Raw genomic sequence first — 25,153 nt, 5'->3', positions numbered from 1 at the left:
AGAACGGTCTAATAATCGGTAAGAAACACGTCAGGCAGCATTTGACCCAATGATAGGTTGTATTGGCAAACTAGATCGTTATAACAACCATATAATTTTGCGAAATGCTGACACTAAACGAGACTGTTGAAACCACTGCACCATCAACTTGTTTGCCAGTAGTCTGTCTCGATTTAAAAACTGATCATACGCAGAACATGCTCTTGCGTATCGAATCAGTTGAGAGACACAAACACCATATGCAGGTGATAATGTAATTTGATTTTGGTATCACGAACAAATCATTCCACATGTCTTCTATAGAGTACCATTTATATTCACTTTGCATGAAAGAAATCCAGTCTTAGAATATACATGCCTGTACATCTATATTTTGATAAGTCATCTTGCAGCGATTGCTTTACAGCTTTCGCTATTCTGAGGATGTAACTACCTGGTGAAAGGTATATTCCACATGCTGTGTCGCATGGTGGTCAAACATTGGGTTTCCATATGAGATTTGAGAAATGGGGGTAGATTCACCCGCAGGAATTATAGGGAGCTGCGTGTCAACATCATCAGGAATTGTTTCCGGTTTAGGATGATTTGGGCTTGCGCCGTCTCTGTGTTTTAGGGGGTCCTTGTACAACATCTGAGAATGATCATGGTAAATCGCTCAAGTTTCTTTTGTTATTGCCATTGTAACCCATGATGTTAGTAGATACAGTAGTTGACTTGACAGTGTAAAAATCAATATACCATGTACAATATATAATTAAGTATAACATATGTATACAAAGTTAAGTGGATGGCGAGTGTGACGTAGTGAAGTAAGCTGTTGACCGCAATCCAAAATGTCAATTTAAAATCTTTTTATGTAAGTTCACAAAGCATTTTAGATACACTGTACCTCTACTGGAGAATCAAACGTCCTATATCTTTCAGTATCATTTTGTCTCCTTAAAATCACCGTAGAAAATGTTATCACTGCTCGATCTCGTGTAAAACCATCCGCCAAGGGCAGATCACTCTCCCCTTTCTCGCTCTTATAGCGCCGACCCAATATACCCGCTGAACTCTGCAGGTTAGTTTAACATCCTTCAAAAACGATACTTGAGGAGGTTCCTATCCTCTTAGGCCACGATACGCAACGTTCAGAAAGCGCTCTTTCTGAAACTGAATATAAGACATTGTAATTCAACCCACGAAACATGATCCGGAACTCTATATAGACACTCTATTTTCATGTTTGTCATTTTATGTTTATCATTCTAGACTTATAATTTTAACTTTTTTCACGTATAAAGATATACCCGCATTGTCACCTTATTGTATATAACTTTGGTATGTTCGTTACCTTAACCTCCATCACAATGCATTATATTATAGGGAGATGATCATTTTCACTGAACCTTTCCTGCATATTCATTGCGTTTACGTCAATGTCTACATACTAGATAAAATGAATGACGATGCGTCCTAAAGGTTACCAAGAGAGTAGGTATCTAGGTATGTGTGGAAATAAAAGAACGATATCTGTATTGGGTATATAACTGACTGTGGAACTACGTTGAATAGTTTTATGTTTATCATGGCTGTTTAAAATTAAACAAAAAATTGAAAAATGAAGAAAATGATTTGATCATTTCATTCTTTAAGAATTTGTAGAATACGTCTCATTATGATAATATTAACGATTTATGAAAATAATGGATGCCTTCCCACTCCACGTTTTATTCAGGTCCGCCCCGGCAGGTAATCAATAATTATAAACGATACCTTCAAACGTCACGGAGACAGGATACAAACACGGAATGGTCAATAAATTATTGATGTATCTGTAACACTGCTGAATTTAGAACTGAAAATGGAAAATATCTTAGCATTAGTCTTTTCGGTTCTAATCAACTGTAAGTAGAAGCTCTTGGTCCTATAAGAATATTTTTATTCAAAATATCATCGAATCTTTCATAAGATAGAACGTTTTTCTGTATCACCGTGTTCTGTTTGTATTGATTTATTTTTGTTTTACTAACGTTCCCATTTCAAAGTTATATGTATTATGGCGTCCATAGCAACACCTTTCTACACACAATAAGTGGATCATACGTGTACATTTGTATCACAATAATGTATCATGATAAGTGTATCACAATAATGTATCATGATAATTATAAAAGTATCATCAGGGATAGTGTACTTATGCCTAAGATTTCTCTCTTTTTTTTCCAATTATATCGGAAACCTATCGATTTCAAAATAAACATCTTTTCTTTAATACAAAATGACATTGATTTTGAAGTAGTCGTTACATGTACAGGTTGCAGGTTTTTTTTTTTTTATTTTTTTTTTATTTTTGTGGGGTTTTTGTTGTTGTTTTTTTTGTTTTTTTTGTTTGTTTTGTTTTGTTTTTTTTAAATATTAAATTCAAGAATGTGTATAAGATTTAGAAGTACTGAAGAAGAAAACGTTTCTCTTTATCAGACATTCTGGCTGGAGAGACCTGCTACTTTAGGAAGACATACTATCTATCCTATTCGAAGGGAATAAAGTACTGCTACTCCTCCTGCTGTGGTTCATATTACAACCGCTACTGTTGTTACAAAACCAGGTCAGTGTCCCCACGCGGAACTCCAATCCAATTTATTTCACTCAAACCACACAGTGGTACACGAGATACATACTATAATATAAATAATCAATATAAATGTACATAGTACACGTGAAAATCCGAGAAAGACAGAGAGATCTATGGAGGACAGACATGATAAGGCGGAGAAATTGTAAATTAGAGGCTTTGCACAGAACTTTTTATGTACATACATATATTTTCCCTACATTTTGCAAAACACTCTAGATAGAAGATAGTGATATTCGTTGGCTAGTCGGTCCCTATTACAGTTTTTCTTTTTGAAATTTTAGTCAGCATAGTTCACTATTTTTCAAGTCAAAAATTGGTTTAGCATGTCGCCTTTATCTGACCCTAAACGAATTACTTTTACGCAGTATTAATTTTCCATTTGTGAACGTATTGATCTTTTAGACATTGTTCAACAGTACAATGTAATAATTTAGTGTCTAGAGAAGTATATTCCATATTGTATGAATACTCACACTCACCGTATACAACGTCACATTCGAGGAGTCGTCACTGTGGATCATGGGGGCTCGGCTCCGAAGTGGAGAAATGAAAATCAAACTGACAAATATGTGATATATAAAATGAATCTTGACAAAATTCATGTTTATCAGTCCAAAGGTCAAACATTAAAGCCTCATGATACAGCAAAAAGCATGGAGCACAGTCCTCGCGGGATGCCAGATTTTAGTCCCCATGCGACACATTACATGTACAAATTGTTACGAGTTTATGCAAATTGCATGTGAAATGTACATATGTAAGTAAAAGAGCGATATATTCATCCACAATCATGGTATCGGGATATACATACTCTCTATCAAATAAATCAAGTAGGCAAGGAGATGAAATGACCGCGAAAGATGGGTTTAAATCATCAATTTCAACTTTGTAGATCTCATGATCCACAGTGACGACCCCTCGAGTGTGACGTTGTATACGGTGACACTGATCGCGAATATTATTGATGCATGACACCCAAGGATATATATAAAAGTTCGTAAAATATTCATATAAGAGGCAAATAGTCTTACTTTCAGTACCTACAATTAGTTTACCATAATGGGATACTTAGTATCAGTTTTGAAAACACTGTGACATATAAAAAGATAAGTTTCTCCATATACCATATAATTTGGGTTACCACTTTTCTTACAAATCAGGTTTCAAATATTGTAAGTGGATACCTTCAATAATGTCAAAATTTTCATTAAACCACGATTCACAAAAAAATAAAAGTATAGTAGGCGCTCCCATCTTATCAAACAATGCGGAACTCAATCATACGAGATTTGTCATGAAAACAAATACTGGTAGGGCAGAACAACGATTTATGAAGCGAGTGTTTGTCAAGGAAGGTAACTCTAAAACAAAGAAACAATGGATTAAACCGAATCGTTTAATCAATAACAAGTGTGAATGTATGGGAAATCTCTACATCATAACGAGGCTGGCTCATACGTTGTAACCAAATATTCATATTCATGAATGTAGCATGATTTTGGCCTCTGCTATGCATGGAAAAACTATGATTAAAGGGCAGCAGAAATTAATTCGAAGATTTAAAATTTTGATATTAATTATGGTTTATATCTTAATTAAAAGGTCAAAAATTATTATTTTGATATGCTAATAGAATATGAATATAGAATATAATATAATAGAATATAAAAAGTCAAATTACAAAAATTTTGGAATATCAATATTTTTGACATCGATTTTTTGAAACTCAGAAGAATTTCCCTGTATACAGTAATTATATGCAAAACAAAACTTTGGACAACTAAAATGCTGTGCCCTTTGTATTTATGTATAAAGAGACTGTTACCTGTATGCCATATGTAATTGTACTCGTATATCATTTAAAGAAGAGAAATATATAAGTTTTAGATAAAAATGTACAAAAAATGAATCGTCAAGTGATATACGGATCGATAAGGAAATTATGGAGGTTAATAAAATTACTGGGCATAGGGTTTTATAAAAAAAACAACTTATTGACATTTTATACATTAATCGGAAAATAAAATAAAAAGTTTGGACAACCAAAACAACACATCCCTTTGTGTTTATGTAAACGGTAGCCACTTATGATATTTTCATCTGACATCGGGACCGTCTTCTTCCTGTAAGACATTCCTAAATACAAAGTATTCTAAGTAAGAAAAGTGTGGGCTGGTAAAAGCAGGTACGATAAAACAGTAGGTATTAATGTTACATATACATGTATATTGAATTACTCGATAATAAAACAGTGTATTGTACTATCCAGGAGCAAATGTTGTTAAAGAACAAAGAAGTAACCAAATGGTGTTACATTATATCCTTTTAGAAAATAATTCTCTCTGCTTCCATATAGTTTCCATCTTGCATCGACAAGAAAGGGTTGAATAGATATATCGTTTGATATCTTAAGGATATTTGATACAAATAAAAAAAGAGACCTATGGGCCAATCGCTCACCTGAATCACCATGACCCTGTTCTGATTTTTAAACGTGATGACAAAGTTTGTATGACGTTTGTTTAGGTTTGAGTCCCTGGGAACTCCGTTCTGTCTTGCCAGAGCGCATGCATGTGTAAATCGACTTATAACATATATCAACGAAGGAATGTTTCAATGTACATGGTACAATAACCCAATGAATAAACAGAGAACGTCACAGCGATATGGCATCACTTTTTGTGCATATGACGTATCGCTGATCATTTTTACATGTCTGAATACGATTCGTAATTTGATCTGAGCATTTATCTATTGCAATAGTTCCTGTCCTTTCTGGATACGAATTAATGGTTGTCCGTATCTTTTGTCTTGCAGTGGCGGTACTATAGCGGGTGCCGTGGTAGACAGAAATTTGTAGTTGTTTGTATTTTTTGTCTTGCAGTGGCGGCACTATTGCGGGTGCCGTGGTAGACAGAAATTTGTAGTTGTTTGTATTTTTTGTCTTGCAGTGGCGGTACTATTGCGGGTGCCGTGGTAGGAGCCCTGGTTTGTTTGGCCGTCATAGCTGGAGTGGTGATTTGTATCGTCATGAAGAAGAAGAGATCGGCAGGCGCCATTATTACGCCATTCCAAAACAACACCACTGGTGTCACCATAGGTAAATAGTCTGACACTTACAGTGTAATTGAATCTAGATATGAAAAAGACTCTCAAATAAGACGGAATTTAGATTATTAACAATTTGAAATACATTTCTGATTTCCTCTGAGAAAAAGAAATGTAGAATTTTACCACATTTGTCTTCTTCTACAGTACATTCCAACACGCAGAACCAGTGCAGTAGCAATGTCCCACCGATTCAAGCATACCCTCCTCCCATCCAAGGCTACAACCAACCTCCACCCCCTCCTATGTACCAACAACACTACGGACACCCACAATACCCACCCCCTCAATATCCGATGACAATTGGCGGCGGTATTAATCCTGCTTACCCACCAAGTACCAGGAACCCGATGTGAAGACGAACATTCCACAACAGCAAACGGCATAACTATGTATTTTCTTAATTTTCCTATTGAAATGTTTTTGGTATCCAGTTCTGATATTTTGTGAAGGATGAAAAGTATATATTTTTATTTGAAAAGTTTTGAAACCCTCTTGTAGTCGTCATATATATCTGTGATACAACATGCAGATGATTGTACTCTTCCTCTTAAAGATGAAACCTCTCTAGAACATTCTTTAAAAGTCATAGCAAAATTCAGCAATGTTTCGGTATGTATTTAAATATGTCAAAAACAGAATGTATATTAACGGGTCCTCACAAATATCATTATAAACAAATTAGAAATGTTAACGTAAACAATGATAGCATAAAAACTCTTGGAATTTATATAGGACACAACAAAGAAATATGTTATAAAAACAATTGGACAAAAATTGTAGATGACTTAGAAAAACTGTTTGAATCATGGAAAAAAAGAAAACTAACCATTTTTGGTAAAGTTTGTGTCATCAATAGCCTAGCAATATCAAAGATTATATATGTTGGATCAGTTCTGAGCTTTCCAAATGAAGAAGTAATTAAGAAATTTCAAAGTCTGTTATATAACTATATATGGAACAAAAGAGATAGAATTAAAAGAAATACACAGACTGGAAATGTCCTAAAGGGAGGCATTGGAATTGTCGATGTATCTTTGAAATTAAAATCCATAAAAGTATCTTGGATAAACAGGATTTCAAGCGAGAGAAACTCTCTATTCTTTTTTGTAGATAGTTTGTGCAAAGAAAGAGACTTTGATTTTGAATATCTATGTAAAACAAATATTACGAAATCAAATGATTATCAAATAATGGAACATTTTCCTCTATTCTACAAGGAAATGCTTGTATTTTTCAACGAATGTAAAAAATAAAATAAAAAACAATTTTATCTGAATGCATTATTGAAAGAACCGTTGTGGTGTAATAAAAATTTTATGTACAAAAACAAAAACAAGCCAATATTTTTTCATAATTGGCTGAGGAGCGGTTTTAAATATTTGAATGATATTGTAAATGAAAATGGCATAAAACCTTTGGAATGGTTTGATGACAAACTTATATGTAAAAAAAACTGGATGTGTGAATATATGATTATAAAAACAGTTATAACAAAAACCTTCAAAAGTTATGAATTTTCAAATATACGATACGAAAACATTTTTCATGGGAATACATCATACGATTTATTATGTAAAGGACATGTTAAGTGTGTGATATCAATTCAAAGTTGATTTACGAAATTCTTTGCCATGAAAAATTTATACCTCCATTACACCAAGCATATTACGGAAAGGTTTTTGAAATAACAAAAACGGCTTGGAAATCTATTTATAAACAAAAAATCTTATCCATAAGAGACAGAAGTATATCAGAATTTAATTATAAATTGTTAAATAATCTATTGTGTAACAGAGAATTGCTGAAGAAATGGAAGATAGTAGAAAATAATTTTTGTGTCTTTTGCAGAGATGCTAAAGAAAACAATGAACATCTTATCTTAAAATGTAAAAATGTTTCTCATATATGGGACATTGTTAAACAAATTTTAAAATTTGATATATCGTGGAAAACAATTGTGATAGGATTTTACTATGAAAACAATGAAAAGACACTCTTTTTGAATAGCATAATATCTCTTATTGCCTGTAAAATATACAAGTATAAAATGTATTGTAGATTAGATAACAAAGACGAAAAACCTCAAGAAATATGTAATCACATAAAAAGTAAATTGAATTTTTATACAGAAGTGTACACAAAAATTCAGGATAAAAAATATGCTAAAGTTATGAAAGCAATTGTAATTTATACACCTTTGACTTTTTATAATATGAAACCTCTGACAAATATCTGTCTATGCACATTTTTAACTATGCTTCAATGTGAGTTTATTTTGAACAATTTGAATTGATTACAAACAACTATATTTCTATATCAAATAAAATTTTGTAATAAACCTTTTATATACTGGTATTTTGCAAAAAGTTCCCACTATGAGGAGGGGTCCTGTCCTCCTATAGTGCTGCCATGGGGGTTGTGATATGAACTTTTGAATTGTTAACCCCGCATATGGCAGTTTCAGGTTCTTTATGTACATAATTATATTGTTGTGTTGTTGGTTTTTCCGTAAAAATAAGAACCTTTTTTGCCATAACATGTTAATAAATTTTGTTATATAACAGTATATTATATGTGTGTGTGTTTGTATGTATGCATATATGTTTATGTTTACTATATGTATAAATTTATATGTATAAATTTATATATATGTATATGTATGCCTATATACATCTAATCCAAGGGGCCCCTAGCACCCTGGGTAAAGATTATAAGGGGGTCTCTGCGGAGACTTTACCCCGAAATAGTAATGTATTTTGGAATTAAAGACTGATATATGTGGGGGAAAAGAAAAAAAATCTGTGATAAAAAAGTTTTTTTTATTATGTCTGTCCGACATTCTTTTTTTTTTTTAATTTAAAAGGTCATTAATTGAATTTAAATAGTACTTGAGCGTTTAACTCATAGCGAGTCATCATCAACTTGAGGACATTGGATACACCAAAACATTTAATCAAGATTTAGGGTTCCTGGCGGGTGTGGTCAGTCGACAGGGAATGCTTACTCCTCCTAGGCGCCTGATTCCACCTCTGGTGTGTCCAGGGATCCGTGTTTGATAACTCTATTTGTATTCCTTATAGGAGTTATAAGAATGATCATTGTTCGTTAACTTAACCCTTTTGCTTTAGAATTTTGTAAAACTATTTGTATGTGTTTTAATATTGCTAAAAACATATTTACCACAGAATGTTCCCATAGCTATGAGACTTTTTTGTTTGTTCATCCTTTCACAAATCTTTACTTGAAAATTCAATGAAAAAATACCCCCAAATTGAAATCCTTTAAAATTTGTTTTTTATTGGTTTAAATCATGTAATAATGACCAATTTGCATTGTTGTTCCACATGAGCACAACAAAATCCTACTTCATTTGATGCTTTCAAAATCGTCGGTGTCATGTGACCTGAAAAGGAAGTGTCACACTCTCAAATAATATCCACTTGTTCTTCATCATATTAGACTCTGCTGACTGTAACGCGGGATCCTAAAGATCCACGACTTTCACTTCGAAAGTCGAGCGATTGCTGAACGAAAACGTCACCAGGTAATTGGATAAGCCATGATTTTTTTTAGGCTGATAGGGTCTTCAACGGACCACGACTCGAACCCAGGGGGTGTCTCAAAATGACAAGAAAAATAAGATAAGCTGTGGATGCTGTAAAAATTCTCAGTAAAATTATATTACATCAATGTATTATTTAGAGTAAACTCCTGTACATTTTCCACAACTGAATATTTCTGAGTTTAATATTGCAAAAATAAAAATAATATTCGACGGAGAGAAAAGCTTTTTTTTTAAATCTGCAAAAAGGGAATATCAATCATCCCACAGATGCCACTTGGTGCCTTTTTATAACCGTTCAAAGCCTCCAAAATGGGCTAATTTCTAGTTGTCACCGAAACCACATGTGTCGCATTCTCAACTGAAACGGCGAAGACAACGAAGAGTGATCAATCTCATAACTCCTATAATAAATACAAAATAGAGAGTTGAGCAAACACGGACCCCTGGATATACCAGAGGTGCGATCGGGTGCCTAAGAGGAATAAGCATCTCCAGTCGACCGTTCACATCCGAACTGAGCACTATATCTTGATCAGGTAAACGGAGTAACCCGTAGTCAGAATCAGTGTGCCATGAACGGCTTAACAACCGGTATGAAACACGTCAGGCAGCATTTCACTCAACGACAGGTTGTATTGGCAAATTAGATCGTTATAACTACCATAGAGTTGCGAAATGCTGCCTTAAAACGAGACAATTGAAATCTCTGTAACTTCAACTGCCTTTTAAGTAGCCTGCCTCAATTTAAAAAAAAATGATCATACACAGAACAGATTCTTGTGTATTAAATCAGTTCAGGTATTTTAACGCCGTATGCAGGTGATAATGGAATATTGTTATATAGGTATGGGAAGTTGACGTTGGACAAGCTGGACTCATCCCCTTTTCATAAAGTTGAGTTGTTGCTTATCGTTAATATCCATTTTCATTAAAATATCTTAGTAGGAAGCAGACGCGGAATACTCTGTAGTGTCCGTTAATTCAAGTTCACAGGGATATATCGAATCGACGTATGAATGAAAATTATTATGATAGATAAACGTCGTCGATACATCTGAATGTCAAGTTGAAGGCCACAGCAAGAGATTTTTTTTCTTCTCACGTAGAGGTTTTTGAATAAGAATATGAAAAACAGGTCAGCCCACAAAGGAGCATAATTTGTACCCATAGGAATTCCAACAAAATGTTGGAAGACCTGATCACCAAAGACTACGAAGATATTGTTATTGAGGAACTTCAGCATATTTTGAATTTCAACTTCAGAGTACATGTACTTGTGCGTGGAATCAGAGTGGTGTTTAAGAAAATAGTTTTTTGGATGACTGATCATTAGATATGAATATTTCCTTTTTCCATTTTTGTTGAAGAAGCAATTGTCTATGATGTCAAAATGTCTAGTCTTTACTTTATCGTAAGGATATGTGTCATGACCCAGATCAAAATAAATTAGCCAGGTCGGTATCGTTGGTAATTAGGCCATACCTTTTGTAGTGGAATACAGCAGAATTTCATAATGAGTCAGAGGTAATATGTTATTAGCAGAAGAATCTGACGACAGTTGCACAATCAACTTCCGGCACGTCTAATGACCCGGATACAACACACTAGTTCCACTTATTGTTGTCACTGAATCGTTAGCCACTAAACAATTGGAAACTTTTATTTCGGAGTTGAATATTTAGGGTTAAAGGCAACAGTCTGCATCCTTTAAAGTATTCGAGTTGGTTTGACTTGCTGGTAGAAAGAATACAAGTACACTGATGGCATTTCAACATCCGCATTAGATTTACATGTGAAAACTTATGATATGTACATGAACAATTAGCTTATGTCCATTTAGAACAGAAGATTATATATATTTCTCTCACATTCAGAAGAGAAGATTATATATATTTCTCTCTCATTTGTCCAGAAACATAATAGTGAAGTCTGCTGATAAAACATGTTTTTATATTCTTTCCATTCAAATACATGTCATATTATTAGATTATTACCATCCATTTACATTTTACAAAACACACTTGTGGGGGTTGATGGGTCATCATTTACACGGTTTATTTTCTGCGTCGAATGAATTACACAGAAAACAAGTCTATTAACGGTGTCTATTATGACTCCAGTTCTGGTTGCAATTCTAACAACATAAATCACAAAAGTGTATATAGATGTGCAACTGAAGAGGTAGGATAAACATTATGATATCAGGAATCGTGAAGTTACAATTTAGAACGTCAAATAACACGTGCGTTTTCCGCCATTGTTTTTAACATGACCAGAACTCTATATTCTTTAAAACCGACTGGGCTCAGAAAAAAAGTCGCGCTTGTGTTGACTGCAATAAAATCTTGATTTATACTGATTATCATATCAAAACTTTACATATAAATTACGTGATTTATAACTAAGGTCATTTGCGGCCTATTATTTTTATTTTTTTTATCTAAAAAAAAAAATTGAAAGTTGACATTTCATAAATTCTATTTTGTTATTCTGTTTATTTGTGTATTCATTTTTTTTTAAAATCCTGTTCCTAAAGAATCTAATGTATTATGTCACCATATTCGAAAATAGGAATAGGCTGTGGAGAAACTAAGCTTTCAATTTCTTAACAATATTTGAACATAGAAATCGATGGTTTTTCAAAGAAATAAAAAAAAAATCATTCAACACTGCAAAATGATGTTGCTGTAACACGCTCTTTCGTTTAGAAGAACAGCCGTTAACGCATTAAATATATTTCTAGTTCTCATTTCTCATGACATTTCAAAATCATAACAAATAAACGAGTTCGAGCAATGACTGGATACACGTACATTATTCATTTAGATCTTCTGGGACATACTGCGCATTAATACGGGATTCCCCTATGTGGGCTCTAGTATCTGAAGGTAGCATTTTGACCCATTCCTGCGTTCGTGTTCGATTAGGAAGCTTTAATTTATCTAACTTTTTCAATAAGTTTGGCGTTATGGGTCTATGCTTTGAGGAGAATACTTTGAATTCGTGACCAACGAACCTAGATGGCACAAAAGAAAGCAGTTTGTCCCCTCCTCGGGGTTTGTCCCACGATTCATTATCTGAGTACGCGTCATCCACATATTTTTCATTGTTGTTCAAATCCTCATTGATATCCGGTAAAGTCATCTTGTTGCTGTTAGTCCGTGATCTTTGGGGACTCGCGTCATCCTTCCTTACACTAGTGACTGATCTCGTACTTCCTGATTTTAAAAATTCACGAACTTTCCCAGCTTTCGCTTGACGAACGTTCATTTCATGCTGAGTCATTTCATTGCTTCGAGTTTTGGATTTACTCACATCCAAATTTGTCTTTTCGCGAGAAAAAGACGCGATTTTAGGAAGACCTGGTTCGTTAATGGGTTTCTCGCCAGCTATGAAGGAGTAACTTCTATGAAGTACAGGTTGACGTGTGTAAAGATACCCTAATAGATTCTTACGAGCCGTGTCCTTTCTCGTGTAGAAATCTCGTTTACTGAGCGGCAGTAGAAAGTTATGAGACGTTTCAAGCTGGGAGACTTCATTATCAGAATGCAGACGTTGCCTGTGTTCGAGATTACTGGAGTGACGATTTCGCATTCGACCATCAAGAACGGGCTGGTGAACGATTCTTGTTCCAGGCGCTGTGTTCTCCCGCTTTGGTTCTCCGTGAAACATGGAGTCGTGGTAAATGGTCATATACTCGGGATAAAACGATGGACATCGCTCCGAAGGAGGTGTCTGGTGTGTTCTAGAGCGTTATTTCCCACACCTTGTGTAAAGTTCTTCAAAAGTTTCCAAAGTTTATGAAGACCTGATATATAAAACAAACACTGTTAGTAATCAATATATATATATATATATATATATATATATATATATATATATATATATATATATATATATATAACATCTGTATTTTTCTTTGTGAACGCGTCTCGTGTGTGATTTCTGATTTTATCACCATATGTAAAACTTATACGGTACCAATTTTGATGTACCAGATGCGCATTTCGACAAATAATGTCTCTTCAGTCATGCTCAACCGAAATGTTTGAAATCCGAAATAACTATGAAGTTTTAGAGCTAAATATAATGTGTATATGAAGATATATTTTTGATTAAAATGTTTTGCGTTTTCGTAATTAATTTAAGCGATATAATACATGTGTAGCTATACATGTATGAACTTTGACATTAATGAATCTTTATTTTTCCTCAATCGTAAAAATGAACACTATTTAAAGCATACAGACATTCGGCATACTTTAACCTTGAACATGGAAGATAAATTTCCTGTTAAAAGTGTAAAGTTAAAAAAAATATGGAGAATGCTTTAGAAATAAAAAAAAAAACTCTCTTCACATACCAAATTGAGAAAACTTACCTTAATTACATATCTGTTAATCATAAAACTAATTGGCACCTTGTTTTCGTCATAGTCAAGTAGGTTGCTGTTAGCGCCAGTTTCAAAAGCGATTAACAGTGTTACAGTCCTAAAAACAAAACAAATCTAGTATCAAATGTCGGGGTAGAAAAAAAACCTGGAGACGATCCACACATTGTTCTTTATAGTCATTGACCTGATCAAGGTACTACTTTGTTACACCTGAGAACTTTCTCACTTAGACCCTTTCTGTTCAACAACTGATAAACTAAACAATACTTAGCCCCGCATTCTTTGGTATCAATTGCAAGAATTCAGCCATTATCTACAGAACGGCTAAATATATCTTATAGAGGTTGGTGATATAAGAATAGTTCAATATGGGTCTCTCCGAATGTTACAAATTACGGAGGATTTTTTAATTACCCAGCCCCTCAATACAGTTTTCTGTACCCCTACGTTGATACATGTATAGTGTATATGTATAAAAAGTCATTTCATTCCATGACCAATCCGAAGTACGATACATAAACAATAAAATTATAAAGCATAGATTAGTTAAAGCTGACATGAAATTTTAAAGGTGTTCACATTTCTCAGTTTATCAGTCACATTTCTTTCGCGTGGCCTGTTTTACTCTATCAATATATACCCCAAATGTGATTGTTACGTCATCTGAGTGATTATCTGGATATCTGGGGTTGCTCTAATGCGGATAATTATTAACTCCTAAAAGCAATACAAAATAGATAGATGGGTAAACACGGACCCCCGGACACACCAGAGGTGGGATCAGGTGCCTAGGAGGAGTAAGCATCCCCTGTCGAACGGTCACATCCGCCGTGGGTCCTATATCCTGATATGTTATAATACATTACAATATGAGTAACGGAATATAAAATACAAATAGACAATTACAGTATATTATTAACAGAAAATGTACATTACTAATAGAAGCGATGAGCTCGCTCCAATGATTACACATGTGAGTCACGTGATTTGCTCTTCATCTGCTAAAAATGATGGGGACCACCCACAATGTTCCTGGAAAAATATCGCCGTCACTGCAGTATACTTCATCGACAACTCCGTAAATAAAACAAATAAATTGTTTAGAAAGTACCACAAACGTTTCTAAATTCCAGACAATATTTCTCCTACCTTCGTACATTTTGTTATTGATTGGTTTGGAAGGAAGAAAAACAACATCGTAGCTGATATGACGTCATAATGCTCTGTTTACATTCGACTGTGTGATGTTTGCCGCGATAAATGAAAATAGGGCGGATTTTTTTTGTTTTTTTTTTGTTTTTGTAAATGTATGAACTCGTGTTGCATAATGTCATGGGTCTTCACTCGTCTCAACGGTCACATCGTAAAACATAATTAGATAAATGATGAAATATACTATACAAACGCCGCACAATTCTATAGATATTCCATCAATGAATATTTTATATGAGGTTGTATAATGATGTGTAAGAATGTGTATCAACCATGGAAATTTCGTGGATTATATTTTTGTAATCTCAATACCAACTTATTGTATATAGGTACATTCATGCACTTGGCGCGAATGGTATGATCTTTTTTTTGGATGGGATGTTTTGAATTATAATCTTAGATACAAAAGGTTCATTTTAATGATGCTGGATTACTCATTGCTCTAAATTCCACACACACACACACAGCTCTACTTTACTCCTATACTTTACTTATACAATACAACATCCATGTTCAGAGACCTCCTTCCCTTGTTTTAACACACCCGCGGGTCCCGGGCAAAGTATGCCACAGTCTGTATAACGGAGTGACCAAGTGTTTACTGTAGGGATGCAGATGCACTGAGTTTATCATTTTGTACATGGATTTATAAGAAAGGGAATTTTTTTTTTTCGATACATTAAAAAGTACTGAAACCTCTGGTTTGTTACAGAACTACTAGATAGCAAAAACAATTGTCCGAATTCGATGCATTTTCGATCCAAGCATACCATGTATATCATTTCTATCTATGCATATCTGAATGTGAATATGAATATGAAAAATATATACTGTGCTTATTCCACTCTAGAAATGATTAATTGGTATTTGATTTTTCCGCCTTTATTTCATAATTTTGACATGTTTAGTGCATATGCATGCGTCCACGTATATGTATATAAAGAAAATTATAGAATGTTTTACTAATTTACGAAACTTGTATCGTAATTTGAGCACTACATGAAATTTTAAAACGTGGTTTTATTTCCTTCTACAATACATGCACGCGTACCTGTCGGGGCTATCCGTACAAGTAAATCGTAAACATTGAAGTGAAGCATAGTAAAGCTCACCCCCTTATACCGGTGCATGTATGCCATGTAAACCCGATATATAATAGCATACTCAGCTAAGATGTCGGTTAAGCAGAGATAGAGAATTCTAGTATATTCACGAATTCATGTCAGCTTTAAACAGTAAAATGCAAGTTGACGAATCACATGCCAAGGTATTACGGTATCACGAGTCTCAATATATTTCAAAGATCTTAAATGGATTTACAAAGTCCAATCAACCAGCCCTGGGTCATTTCATCTTCTGTCTCTATAGATGTCATGTTAAAACAGTACAATCAACCAGCCCTGAGTCATTTCATCTTCTGTCTGTATAGATGTCATGTTAAAACAGTACAATTCATCTTCTGTCTCTATAGATGTCATGTTAAAACAGTACAATCAACCAGCCCTGAGTCATTTCATCTTCTGTCTGTATAGATGTCATGTTAAAACAGTACAATTCATCTTCTGTCTCTATAGATGTCATGTTAAAACAGTACAATCAACCAACCCTGAGTCATTTCTTCTTCTGTCTGTATACATGTCATGTTAAAACAGCACAATTCATCTTCTGTCTCTATAGATGCCATGTTAAAACAGTACAATTCACCATGAAAAGAACTTGCTTAGATCTTGGACATATCTATTTTTCTCCTCATACAACCATTACAAAAACGATCATGATTTGATATCGATAGAAAGAGAAATCATTTTTATTTCAGTTTTAACACTGTGTTTAAAACGATCGTGACTCGACATCGACACGATATCATCAATATCGACAGGAAGAGAAATCAAACCTATTTCAGTCCTCATACAACCATTACAAAATCGATCATGATTCGATATCGACGGCAAGAGAATTTTTTTTTCTATTTCAGTTCTAACACTACATTAAGAAAATCGATCGTATTTCGATATCGACAGGAAGAAAATTCAATCCTGTATTAATCCTCATACAACCATTACCAAACCGATCATGATTCGATATCGACACGATATCGTCAGTAAAGGTATGTGATTATTAGAGTGGTGCTTATTGATATCGGTACGATATCATGTTTGGCTTGTCGATATCGTATCTACATCGTGTCTTAAGCATAACTCAAATGTAATATCTTGATTAGAGTTTATAAAGGACCTTGCAGTAAAAATAGGAAAGAAGTCGCTCATAAAATGTGCAAACCAGATTATAAGTCGCATGTGTTTGTCAAAAAGGAGTTACTGGTCCATCAATATAATGGTTGTAGTTATGAACAAGTGAGGATAACGAAATGTAATCAATCTCATAAATCCCACAAAGAATACAAATTTAAGAGAGGGGTAAAGACGGACCCCTGGAGGAGTGAGATCAGGTGTCTAAGAGTAGTAAACACCTCCTGTTGACCGGTCACACTCGTGGTATGTCACCGATCAATGAGGGGTTCTGTCTTATAAGTGATACATTGTACCCCCAAATTAAGAAAATCAAAGGATGAAAGTCTTTAACAGAGAAAACTGGATCTATTTACACCGAGTGAGGGAAACGGTATACTATAAATAGAATACGAATTATATCAAAAATGAATGAGCTGTCATAAAAGTTCCCTCTAAAACAGCGGGGGTGGGTGAGTGAATTTTACTTTAACTCTTCGCAATCAATTAAAACATCATAATGGAGAGTGATTTGGGAATAGACCGACACCAATAAGCGCCCAACAGTTCATCACTAAATCGATTTTTAATCAGTTTTAAAGCACCGTTGAATTAAGTGAAATACAGAGATGTTTATTCTTTGGACGAGTTTGAAATGATAGCTGTCAAAACTATCTAACACACAGGAAAAGTTCACAGGAATCGAACAAATCAATACGTGGTCTTGAGCATGGGTGAACATATGATACAGGCATTCAACAATCAAGCTTAAGCAATTTGGAATAAGAGTAAACATACACCTGTATTATTCACTAAAGTACACGGTAACAGCTGATGACATGAACAGACCCATGCAGCTATCTTGTAACATAGTAAAAAGCCGTATACGAAAATATACCATGTAAGATCAGAAGGAATGGATGGAGTTCAACTGTTCGGATTTTTATGCTATTTCTATCTTTTCAAATAGATCTGTTAAAAAAAAAAAACCTTTAAACTCGTTCAAGTTTGTTTTTTTTTTAAATATAAAGGAGTGCATTATGAAAATTAATCCTTTCAAATATTTATATTACTTCCTTTTATTTGGTTTTAAAAATTCAATTATCCGGCGCTGTTGCCATGTTTAAATCTTCCACCACACGTCGCGGAGGCTAAATGTTCATATACAGTATAGATACACATCTTTACAAAAAAAAAAATAATTTTTTTTTCTAAACGCTGGCTTGAATTTGATAATGCTATGCATTATTTCATCGTAGAATGCATTGTGCTATTTTCTATTTTTATTGGCTTGATATCTCTCTACGGTCTTAATCAGAATCATTATAAAGCCGAAATTCATAATTATATATACCGGTGTCCGTGTATGCACGTGTCTCAAGACCGCGCGGTTTGTCTATTCTATAACTTAGATTGTTATTTAAATGTACTTGGGACGGTGTTGTGACAAGAGGCAATATTTATTTAACACTATTGAAATCGACGAGATTATTGAAATTCAATACCTTAAATAGATTCATATTATCGATGAGAATTTCAATACAATGCAAAAAAAAAAACTGTTTCTATTTCGTCTGGTTTTATTTCATTTCCATTAAATACCAATTCCGTATCGTTTACAAACTCATTTTTAGCTATGTTAAAATGAGTAGCTGATTGGGCAATAGGCATTCATGTACACAGATATGTTTCAATAAACCATGTAAATTTTTTATACTAAATTCCCATTCCCTTTTAAATCTAGATAGGAGTTATTGCTTGGACATGGCATTCATTGATGTCCACCATGAATTAAATATAAGTAATAATTATCGCTCTATTCGCTCGTTTCATGCAATCTTCTTGGGGAAGGGGGTCTAATTATCATTAAAAAAAAATGAATCCATTTTACTTCATTTAATCAATTTGTAAAATGTTTAATTAGATAAAGGAATATAGTCTCTTTACAGAGTGCAGAAATTCAAATTTCCTTCTAGAATTACGATTTGATTGAGGGTATCGCTGTCTAAAATATACAGGTGACACAGGGAACATAGCACCAATTAGGAAAGTACAAAACACAAAATATTTGCTTGATCTATTTACAATATCAGTTCAACTTTTCAGAATGTTCTATAGCACTTGTCAGATCCCATGTGATTTGTAAACCGATATTTACGTGTAATTGGAAAACGTTTAGAAGATAAGGCCCACCGAAAACTCACCTGGCGAAGGTAAATCTTTCCGTGTAGATTTCCCCATGATTCCGTAAACCCAGTACTTTGTTTTCACATCTGTTTGTATTTTAAAGTTTGTTGGTTTTTTCCACAATCGTAGTCCTTCGTGTACCTCTTTCAGGAAGACAACTTGCACGTGTCCAAACTCACGCGTCGGATATAGTACTGCTCTTATAAACCGTGGTTTCTTCTCGCTAAGTTAAACACATTTATCAATTTTTTCAGTCGATTTATAAATATACACACCTCTGTTTGAGACAAACTTTAAAAGTTAAGTGAAAGCGTCCGATCTTGCATAACGGAGTCAATCGACGATCTTTAAAGTGTTCTACGGCGTAAAATCTCGTCTTCTCTCTTCGTGTATTGATCCTTGTAGAGAGATATCTGACCCATTTCTGAACTTTAAATGATAGCATGTGGTGGACTATCTACTCCAGGTTCCTTAGGTATCCGGTGACAATCCCCGATAACACTATGAAGGTCCTCATATAGACAGTGGTTCTCATGATGAATGTCACTAAGAGGGGCGAACGACATTGATGTGCAGTTTATCCATACATATTTTATTTACTTTCATTTTGATTAGATGTGATGCTTAAAAACAACATATACTTTTGGAAAAGTTGAGTACATTTAACATTGATTTTATTGCATAACATTTAGCTAGTTTCTTTTAAATTTCCTGAATGTAGAAATATGATGATAGTGTTGTTAACACTTGCTACAAACATTTTTTTTTTTTTTTAAAACTGATGAAAATAAAAAATGAATTTAATATGCTTATATAAGTAATGTTATCTCAATTTATGGAATGTGATTAATTCCTGTGATTTCTCAGTGAAGTTCAAAACACTGGGGACATTTTCTAGTTACATTGTAGATAAGGAGGGGTAAAATATTTCAACTTTTGATATCATAGAAAATGTACAAATCACTTCTTTTTTAAAATACAAGTTTATTTTTTTACTTACTACAACCAAATTAAGCCAAATTTTATATATCAGTTGATGCAACCATTTCTTTGCTAGTGTCAAACGTCTTAAAGGGGTACACGTAACAGTCTATTAAAAACCATGTCGGTATGTATCCTATAAATTAAGGTAATATTTTTCCTGGAATTAGACATCTCTCAGATTGTCAATCCAAGCTTTAAGATTACTCATTCGTCTCTGTGGATTAACGATCCGCGCCTTCAGATTACTCATTCGTCTCTGTGGATTAACGATCCGCGCCTTCAGATTACTCATTTGTCTCTGTGGATAGACGATCCGCGCCTTCAGATTACTCATTTGTCTCTGTGGATTGACGATCCGCGCCTTCAGATTACTCATTTGTCTCTGTGGATTAACGATCCGCGCCATCAGATTACTCATTCGTCTCTGTGGATTAACGATCCGCGCCTTCAGATTACTCATTTGTCTCTGTGGATAGACGATCCGCGCCTTCAGATTACTCATTTGTCTCTGTGGATTGACGATCCGCGCCTTCAGATTACTCATTAGTCTCTGTGGATTAACGATCCGCGCCATCAGATTACTCATTCGTCTCTGTGGATTAACGATCCGCGCCTTCAGATTACTCATATGTCTGTGAGATCATACACAAAATGTACGTCAGTTTAAACTTTGGAGATTTCTTTACAACCGTGTTTTAGTACAATTTATTAAACATATTAATTACTTTTCATCTCTCGTTGATTGTGTGAAATTTTTACTTCCAGTGAGAAATACAGGACTGCTGCTTTTGAGAAGACAATGGCAGCTTATGTCATTTAAAACAGTGACAAGTGCATCATATCAAACATTGTACAAAATCACAAATACAAATTTAATGTAACTACATGTATATATATATTTACATTTCCAATATTTTTGTCTGATATCTTTACAAACTGCAGTATGAAATATTCAATATGTTATGAACAATGCATGGATGAATCTTGAAAAATGTACATGTGGTTCCTCTATTTTAACGACCGAGAGTTCCGATAGAAATGAAGTATAATCTAAATATAGAATGATCTTTTTTTGAAAATACATGACGGTATGTGAACGACGCTTTTTTTTTTTAAAGAGTCACAGATTGCACCCTCATGTATTTTCGAAAGTAAAATTCATTTTTTGAAAAATAAGCTCGGGTCTGTATTTTATCCTGTCAACATTTACCGGGATACGGGAGTTATCACCCTTGAGTTATAGTCACATATTGTGCCAAGTATTAGGGAAATGACTCGTCATTGACGAATTTGAAAGCCGTGTGTCTCTCGGAAGTTTTTGTAAAAAGGACCTCCCGCTGATGAAGCAAACACTTTATGGACTACTTTAACAATACATGGCAAAGTTCGTGTTAACTTTTCTTATCTAAGTGTTACGGTAGTATGAACCATGGAACGGAGTACCCTTTAAAAACAAGGCTTTATGTTGCACTGATGAAGTTAATGTCATGTCAAAAGGTACATTCGCAGGTCATACAACGCATGTATCGCATTCACTCAACTTCAGCTTGAAACAGTAAACAACAACAAATCACGGTATCAATATAAGAACGTACCTCAATATAAACGGGCAAGGAAATATCAGAACTGTTAATTACAAACAAATTGTTTACCTCATTTACACCCCATTTCTCTTTCTATAAAGGGTTCGTAATAGTCAGATCTAATAGTGGCGCCTCGTGACTCAAAACTCAAAACGTAAACATAAAGAATAATGTGCAATATTACCTTATACAACAGAAGAGTTCCGATACAACTTGTACCACAATCATATGACTTCCTCAAAATCAGGAGATCTGGTTTTACCATAAATTAGATGACTTGAGAAACTGATTTGACAGGGGTTACAAGAGTTCACCAGCATACGTATCAGCGGGCTCCTCGGTGGAGTCTTCCCCGGTCTCGTTCTCATCAGCGGGTTCCTCATTGAAGTCTTTCCCGGTCTCGTTCTCATCAGCGGACTCCTCGGTGAAGTCTTCCCAGGTCTCGTTCTCATCAGCGGGTTTCTCAGTGGAGTCTTCCCCGGTCTCGTTCTCATCAGCGGGCTCCTCAGTGGAGTCTTCCCCGGTCTCGTTCTCATCAGCGGGCTCCTCAGTGGAGTCTTCCCCGGTCTCTTTCTCATCAGCGGGCTCCTCAGTGGAGTATTTCCCGGTCTCTTTCTCATCAGCGGGCTCCTCAGTGGAGTCTTCCCCGGTCTCGTTCTCATCAGTGGAGTATTCCCCGTTCTCGTTCTCCATCAACAAGACTGACTGGTGTCTACCATTGATTGCTGAGAGGTCCTTTTGCCATTCGCATCCAAAATGCGATCCCCTACTGCCAACTCAACACTGCGAACCAACCGGTCATCGCCTATCGTTGTTTCAAGTATGCGGTCAAGATACCAATGATTTTGGGGCAGGTATAACCTTTCATTAGCACGGCATCCCCTGTCTGAAGATTCCTTCGAGGTGAAGTCCACTTCAGCCATGTCTGAAGGATCTAAAGAAATTCCTTTCTTCAACATGTCCAGATTTCGTTGGTGAAATATTGTATACGGCGCCATCTCTTGCGGCAATACAAATCAGGCTTCTGAAAATCCCCTGGTAGTGACAAAACGACCTTTGACTTCATAGTCAGAGGATGGTTTGACGTAACTGGTACATGGGCAAAATGGGTCGTGCAAAGTCGTAACAGTAAGTGGTCTACTGTTCACAATAGCTATAGCTTCGCAGAAAAGGGTTCTTAGAGCCTCTTTATCCAATTGACTGACGAAGTCCTGCAAAGGGGAAGGAATCACGTTACTGACTGTTCGTATCTGTCTTTCCTAAATTCCGCCCATATGACTTGTCGAAGGTACATTCATTTTGAAAACAATAAAACCGCATCCTTCTTCTGAGAGAAATTGCTTAAAATGACTATTGTCCAATTCTTCCATTGCCTCTCTGAGTTCCCTTACAGCATCAATAGAATCGGCACCCCTATCTGATCTCAACTCTCTCATTGACCCACGTATGGATAGAAATCTGCGTAGACATGCAAGTGAAGAAGACTCCGAATCTTTTCAACTCTCTTCTCCCCTGCTTGATACAATAGGGTCAAAAGAAAGTTACACCATTGTATGGGGACGGTGCGCTTGTTAAAAGTCTCTCAGCAGGTAGATCACTCATTTTCTGATTCTGAGTTTGGCTGCGATATTTACGACATTTAACACATCTACAAATGAAGCTATACACAGCAGAACCACAACCAATAGTCCAGTATCTATTGGATCTAATCGCATTATTTGTAATACTACGTCCTTGGTACCTGGTGCACTCGTGTAAATATCGGATGATGAACTGTGTGAAATGACATTTCCTTGGTAGAATAATGAGATGCTTTATATAAAAGGCGAATACTCCATTCTGTACATGATCGCCTATATACAAAACACCACAGTCATCACCAGATGGGTCCAATCGGTATAGAGGGGGTGTATTTGAAACAGCCTTGAACTTCTTGTTCTCTACAACGTATCTCTTGACGGTGTTGAGAATCTGAAAACATCCCTCTGAACTAATCTTACGATATATCATTCTGCTTTTTCTAATATTTTAACTGACAAACTATGTTCCTTGTAGAGTTTGTCGTCTGCCGTCTTCTGGTAGGGATATTCTACCAATAACTCTTTTGTCTTGGGTTTAATCTTTAAAAAAAACTGGTTTAAGTGATCCAACAATTCATATTCTGTAGGTTCCGCCTTTGTCTTATGCACCTGGCAACTCTTGACCTCTGGGTTGTCATCTGATAAACCTGGTACGCTAGAAGCATGATCAATGTAAAGGATGAACTAAACTCCCACATAAAGTCTTGTCCTCTGAGCCACATTTCCTTGTTCTTTAACTCATCAGCTGAGACATCTCATGATATGATTTGAACACATTTTCTTGTATATATACAGCTCCTTGCTTTTCTCTATGATGCCGATAGCTTCTTCTGTTGTAGGCACTGACTTTAGACCATCATAACTGTGGAAGTCTCGTCTAATAAAAATTGCTACTTATGGCCCAAACTGGAGCGAACTCGCCATCAATAGCAGCTTGTCTCAGATCAAGGTTGGAACAGCCTGGTGAGGATAATGCCCCAAAGAGATGTAAACTCATTCGGTAAGTGGTACATATGTACTAGGATCTCTGAAATTACCATCATCCCACCAAAAAAATCGAAGGTAATTTCGAAGTTCAACATTAACCTTGAATTGATGGAAAATCCGCTCAATATCACAGACAAATGTAACTGACTTCTTGCGAAAACGAAACAATACTACATAAAGTATGTTCACCATGTCCGCTATATGTTTAATACGCCTAAACGCATCGATGGGAATATGGAATTGACAAATTTTTCAAATAAAGGATCAAACTCCTTTAAATTGGGAAATGATTAAGAAATAGTGGAATTACATGGGGGAGATAATCAAGAAATAGTGGAATTATAGTGGCATCGTTTAAAAATCATCTATTTCTCAAGAACCATTGGGCCAGAAAATACAAAGCTTCCATTAAGATTGCTGTTCATATCATCAACCACTTCCGGGGTTGAACTCACGACCTGCGGAACCATATTTATTAGCAGCATGCTATTTTAAATCTCTCTCTCTCTCTCTCTCTCTCTCTCTCTCTCTCTCTCTCTCTCTCTCTATATATATATATACATGTGTATATATAACACCCTGTGTGGCTTTCGTTAAAATCTTATGAACCAAAATCATAAATTTGTAAATGGTTGTAATAAATCAAAACCACTTTAACTCCATTTTAACGATAAAATATCCAAAAGCAACATTTATTATCGCC

At 35.1% G+C, this 25,153-nt stretch overlaps 2 protein-coding genes across 4 annotated transcripts; one reads left to right on the top strand and one right to left on the bottom strand.

Annotated features, from left to right (window-relative positions):
- The first annotated feature begins 1,393 nt into the window (after positions 1–1,393).
- Positions 1,394–8,297, top strand: LOC125658361 (cysteine and tyrosine-rich protein 1-like). Its single transcript, XM_048889605.2, has 4 exons — positions 1,394–1,889; positions 2,464–2,590; positions 5,572–5,720; positions 5,876–8,297. The coding sequence occupies exons 1-4, from the start codon at positions 1,847–1,849 to the stop codon at positions 6,082–6,084; spliced, it is 528 nt and encodes a 175-aa protein (XP_048745562.2). The 5' UTR covers positions 1,394–1,846; the 3' UTR covers positions 6,085–8,297.
- A 2,932-nt stretch (positions 8,298–11,229) lies between these two features.
- Positions 11,230–19,900, bottom strand: LOC125658359 (uncharacterized). Of its 3 annotated transcripts, none has more exons than XM_048889601.2 (3): positions 19,334–19,900; positions 13,678–13,786; positions 11,230–13,104 (listed from the first exon to the last, which is right to left on the bottom strand). In XM_048889601.2, the coding sequence occupies exon 3, from the start codon at positions 12,987–12,989 to the stop codon at positions 12,111–12,113; it is 879 nt and encodes a 292-aa protein (XP_048745558.1). In that variant the 5' UTR covers positions 12,990–13,104; positions 13,678–13,786; positions 19,334–19,900; the 3' UTR covers positions 11,230–12,110. The 3 variants fall into 3 exon arrangements, with proteins under 3 accessions (XP_048745558.1, XP_056004411.1, XP_056004412.1); XM_056148436.1 differs by having other exon boundaries at positions 19,323–19,854; XM_056148437.1 differs by lacking the exon at positions 19,334–19,900 and adding an exon at positions 14,626–16,340.
- Between the last annotated feature and the right edge of the window lie 5,253 nt (positions 19,901–25,153).

The sequence above is a fragment of the Ostrea edulis genome, chromosome 9 (assembly GCF_947568905.1).
Source record: "Ostrea edulis chromosome 9, xbOstEdul1.1, whole genome shotgun sequence".
Lineage (NCBI taxonomy): Eukaryota > Metazoa > Mollusca > Bivalvia > Ostreida > Ostreidae > Ostrea > Ostrea edulis.
Note: the sequence above shows the minus strand (reverse complement) of the source record. Positions and strands in the feature narration are given on the sequence as shown.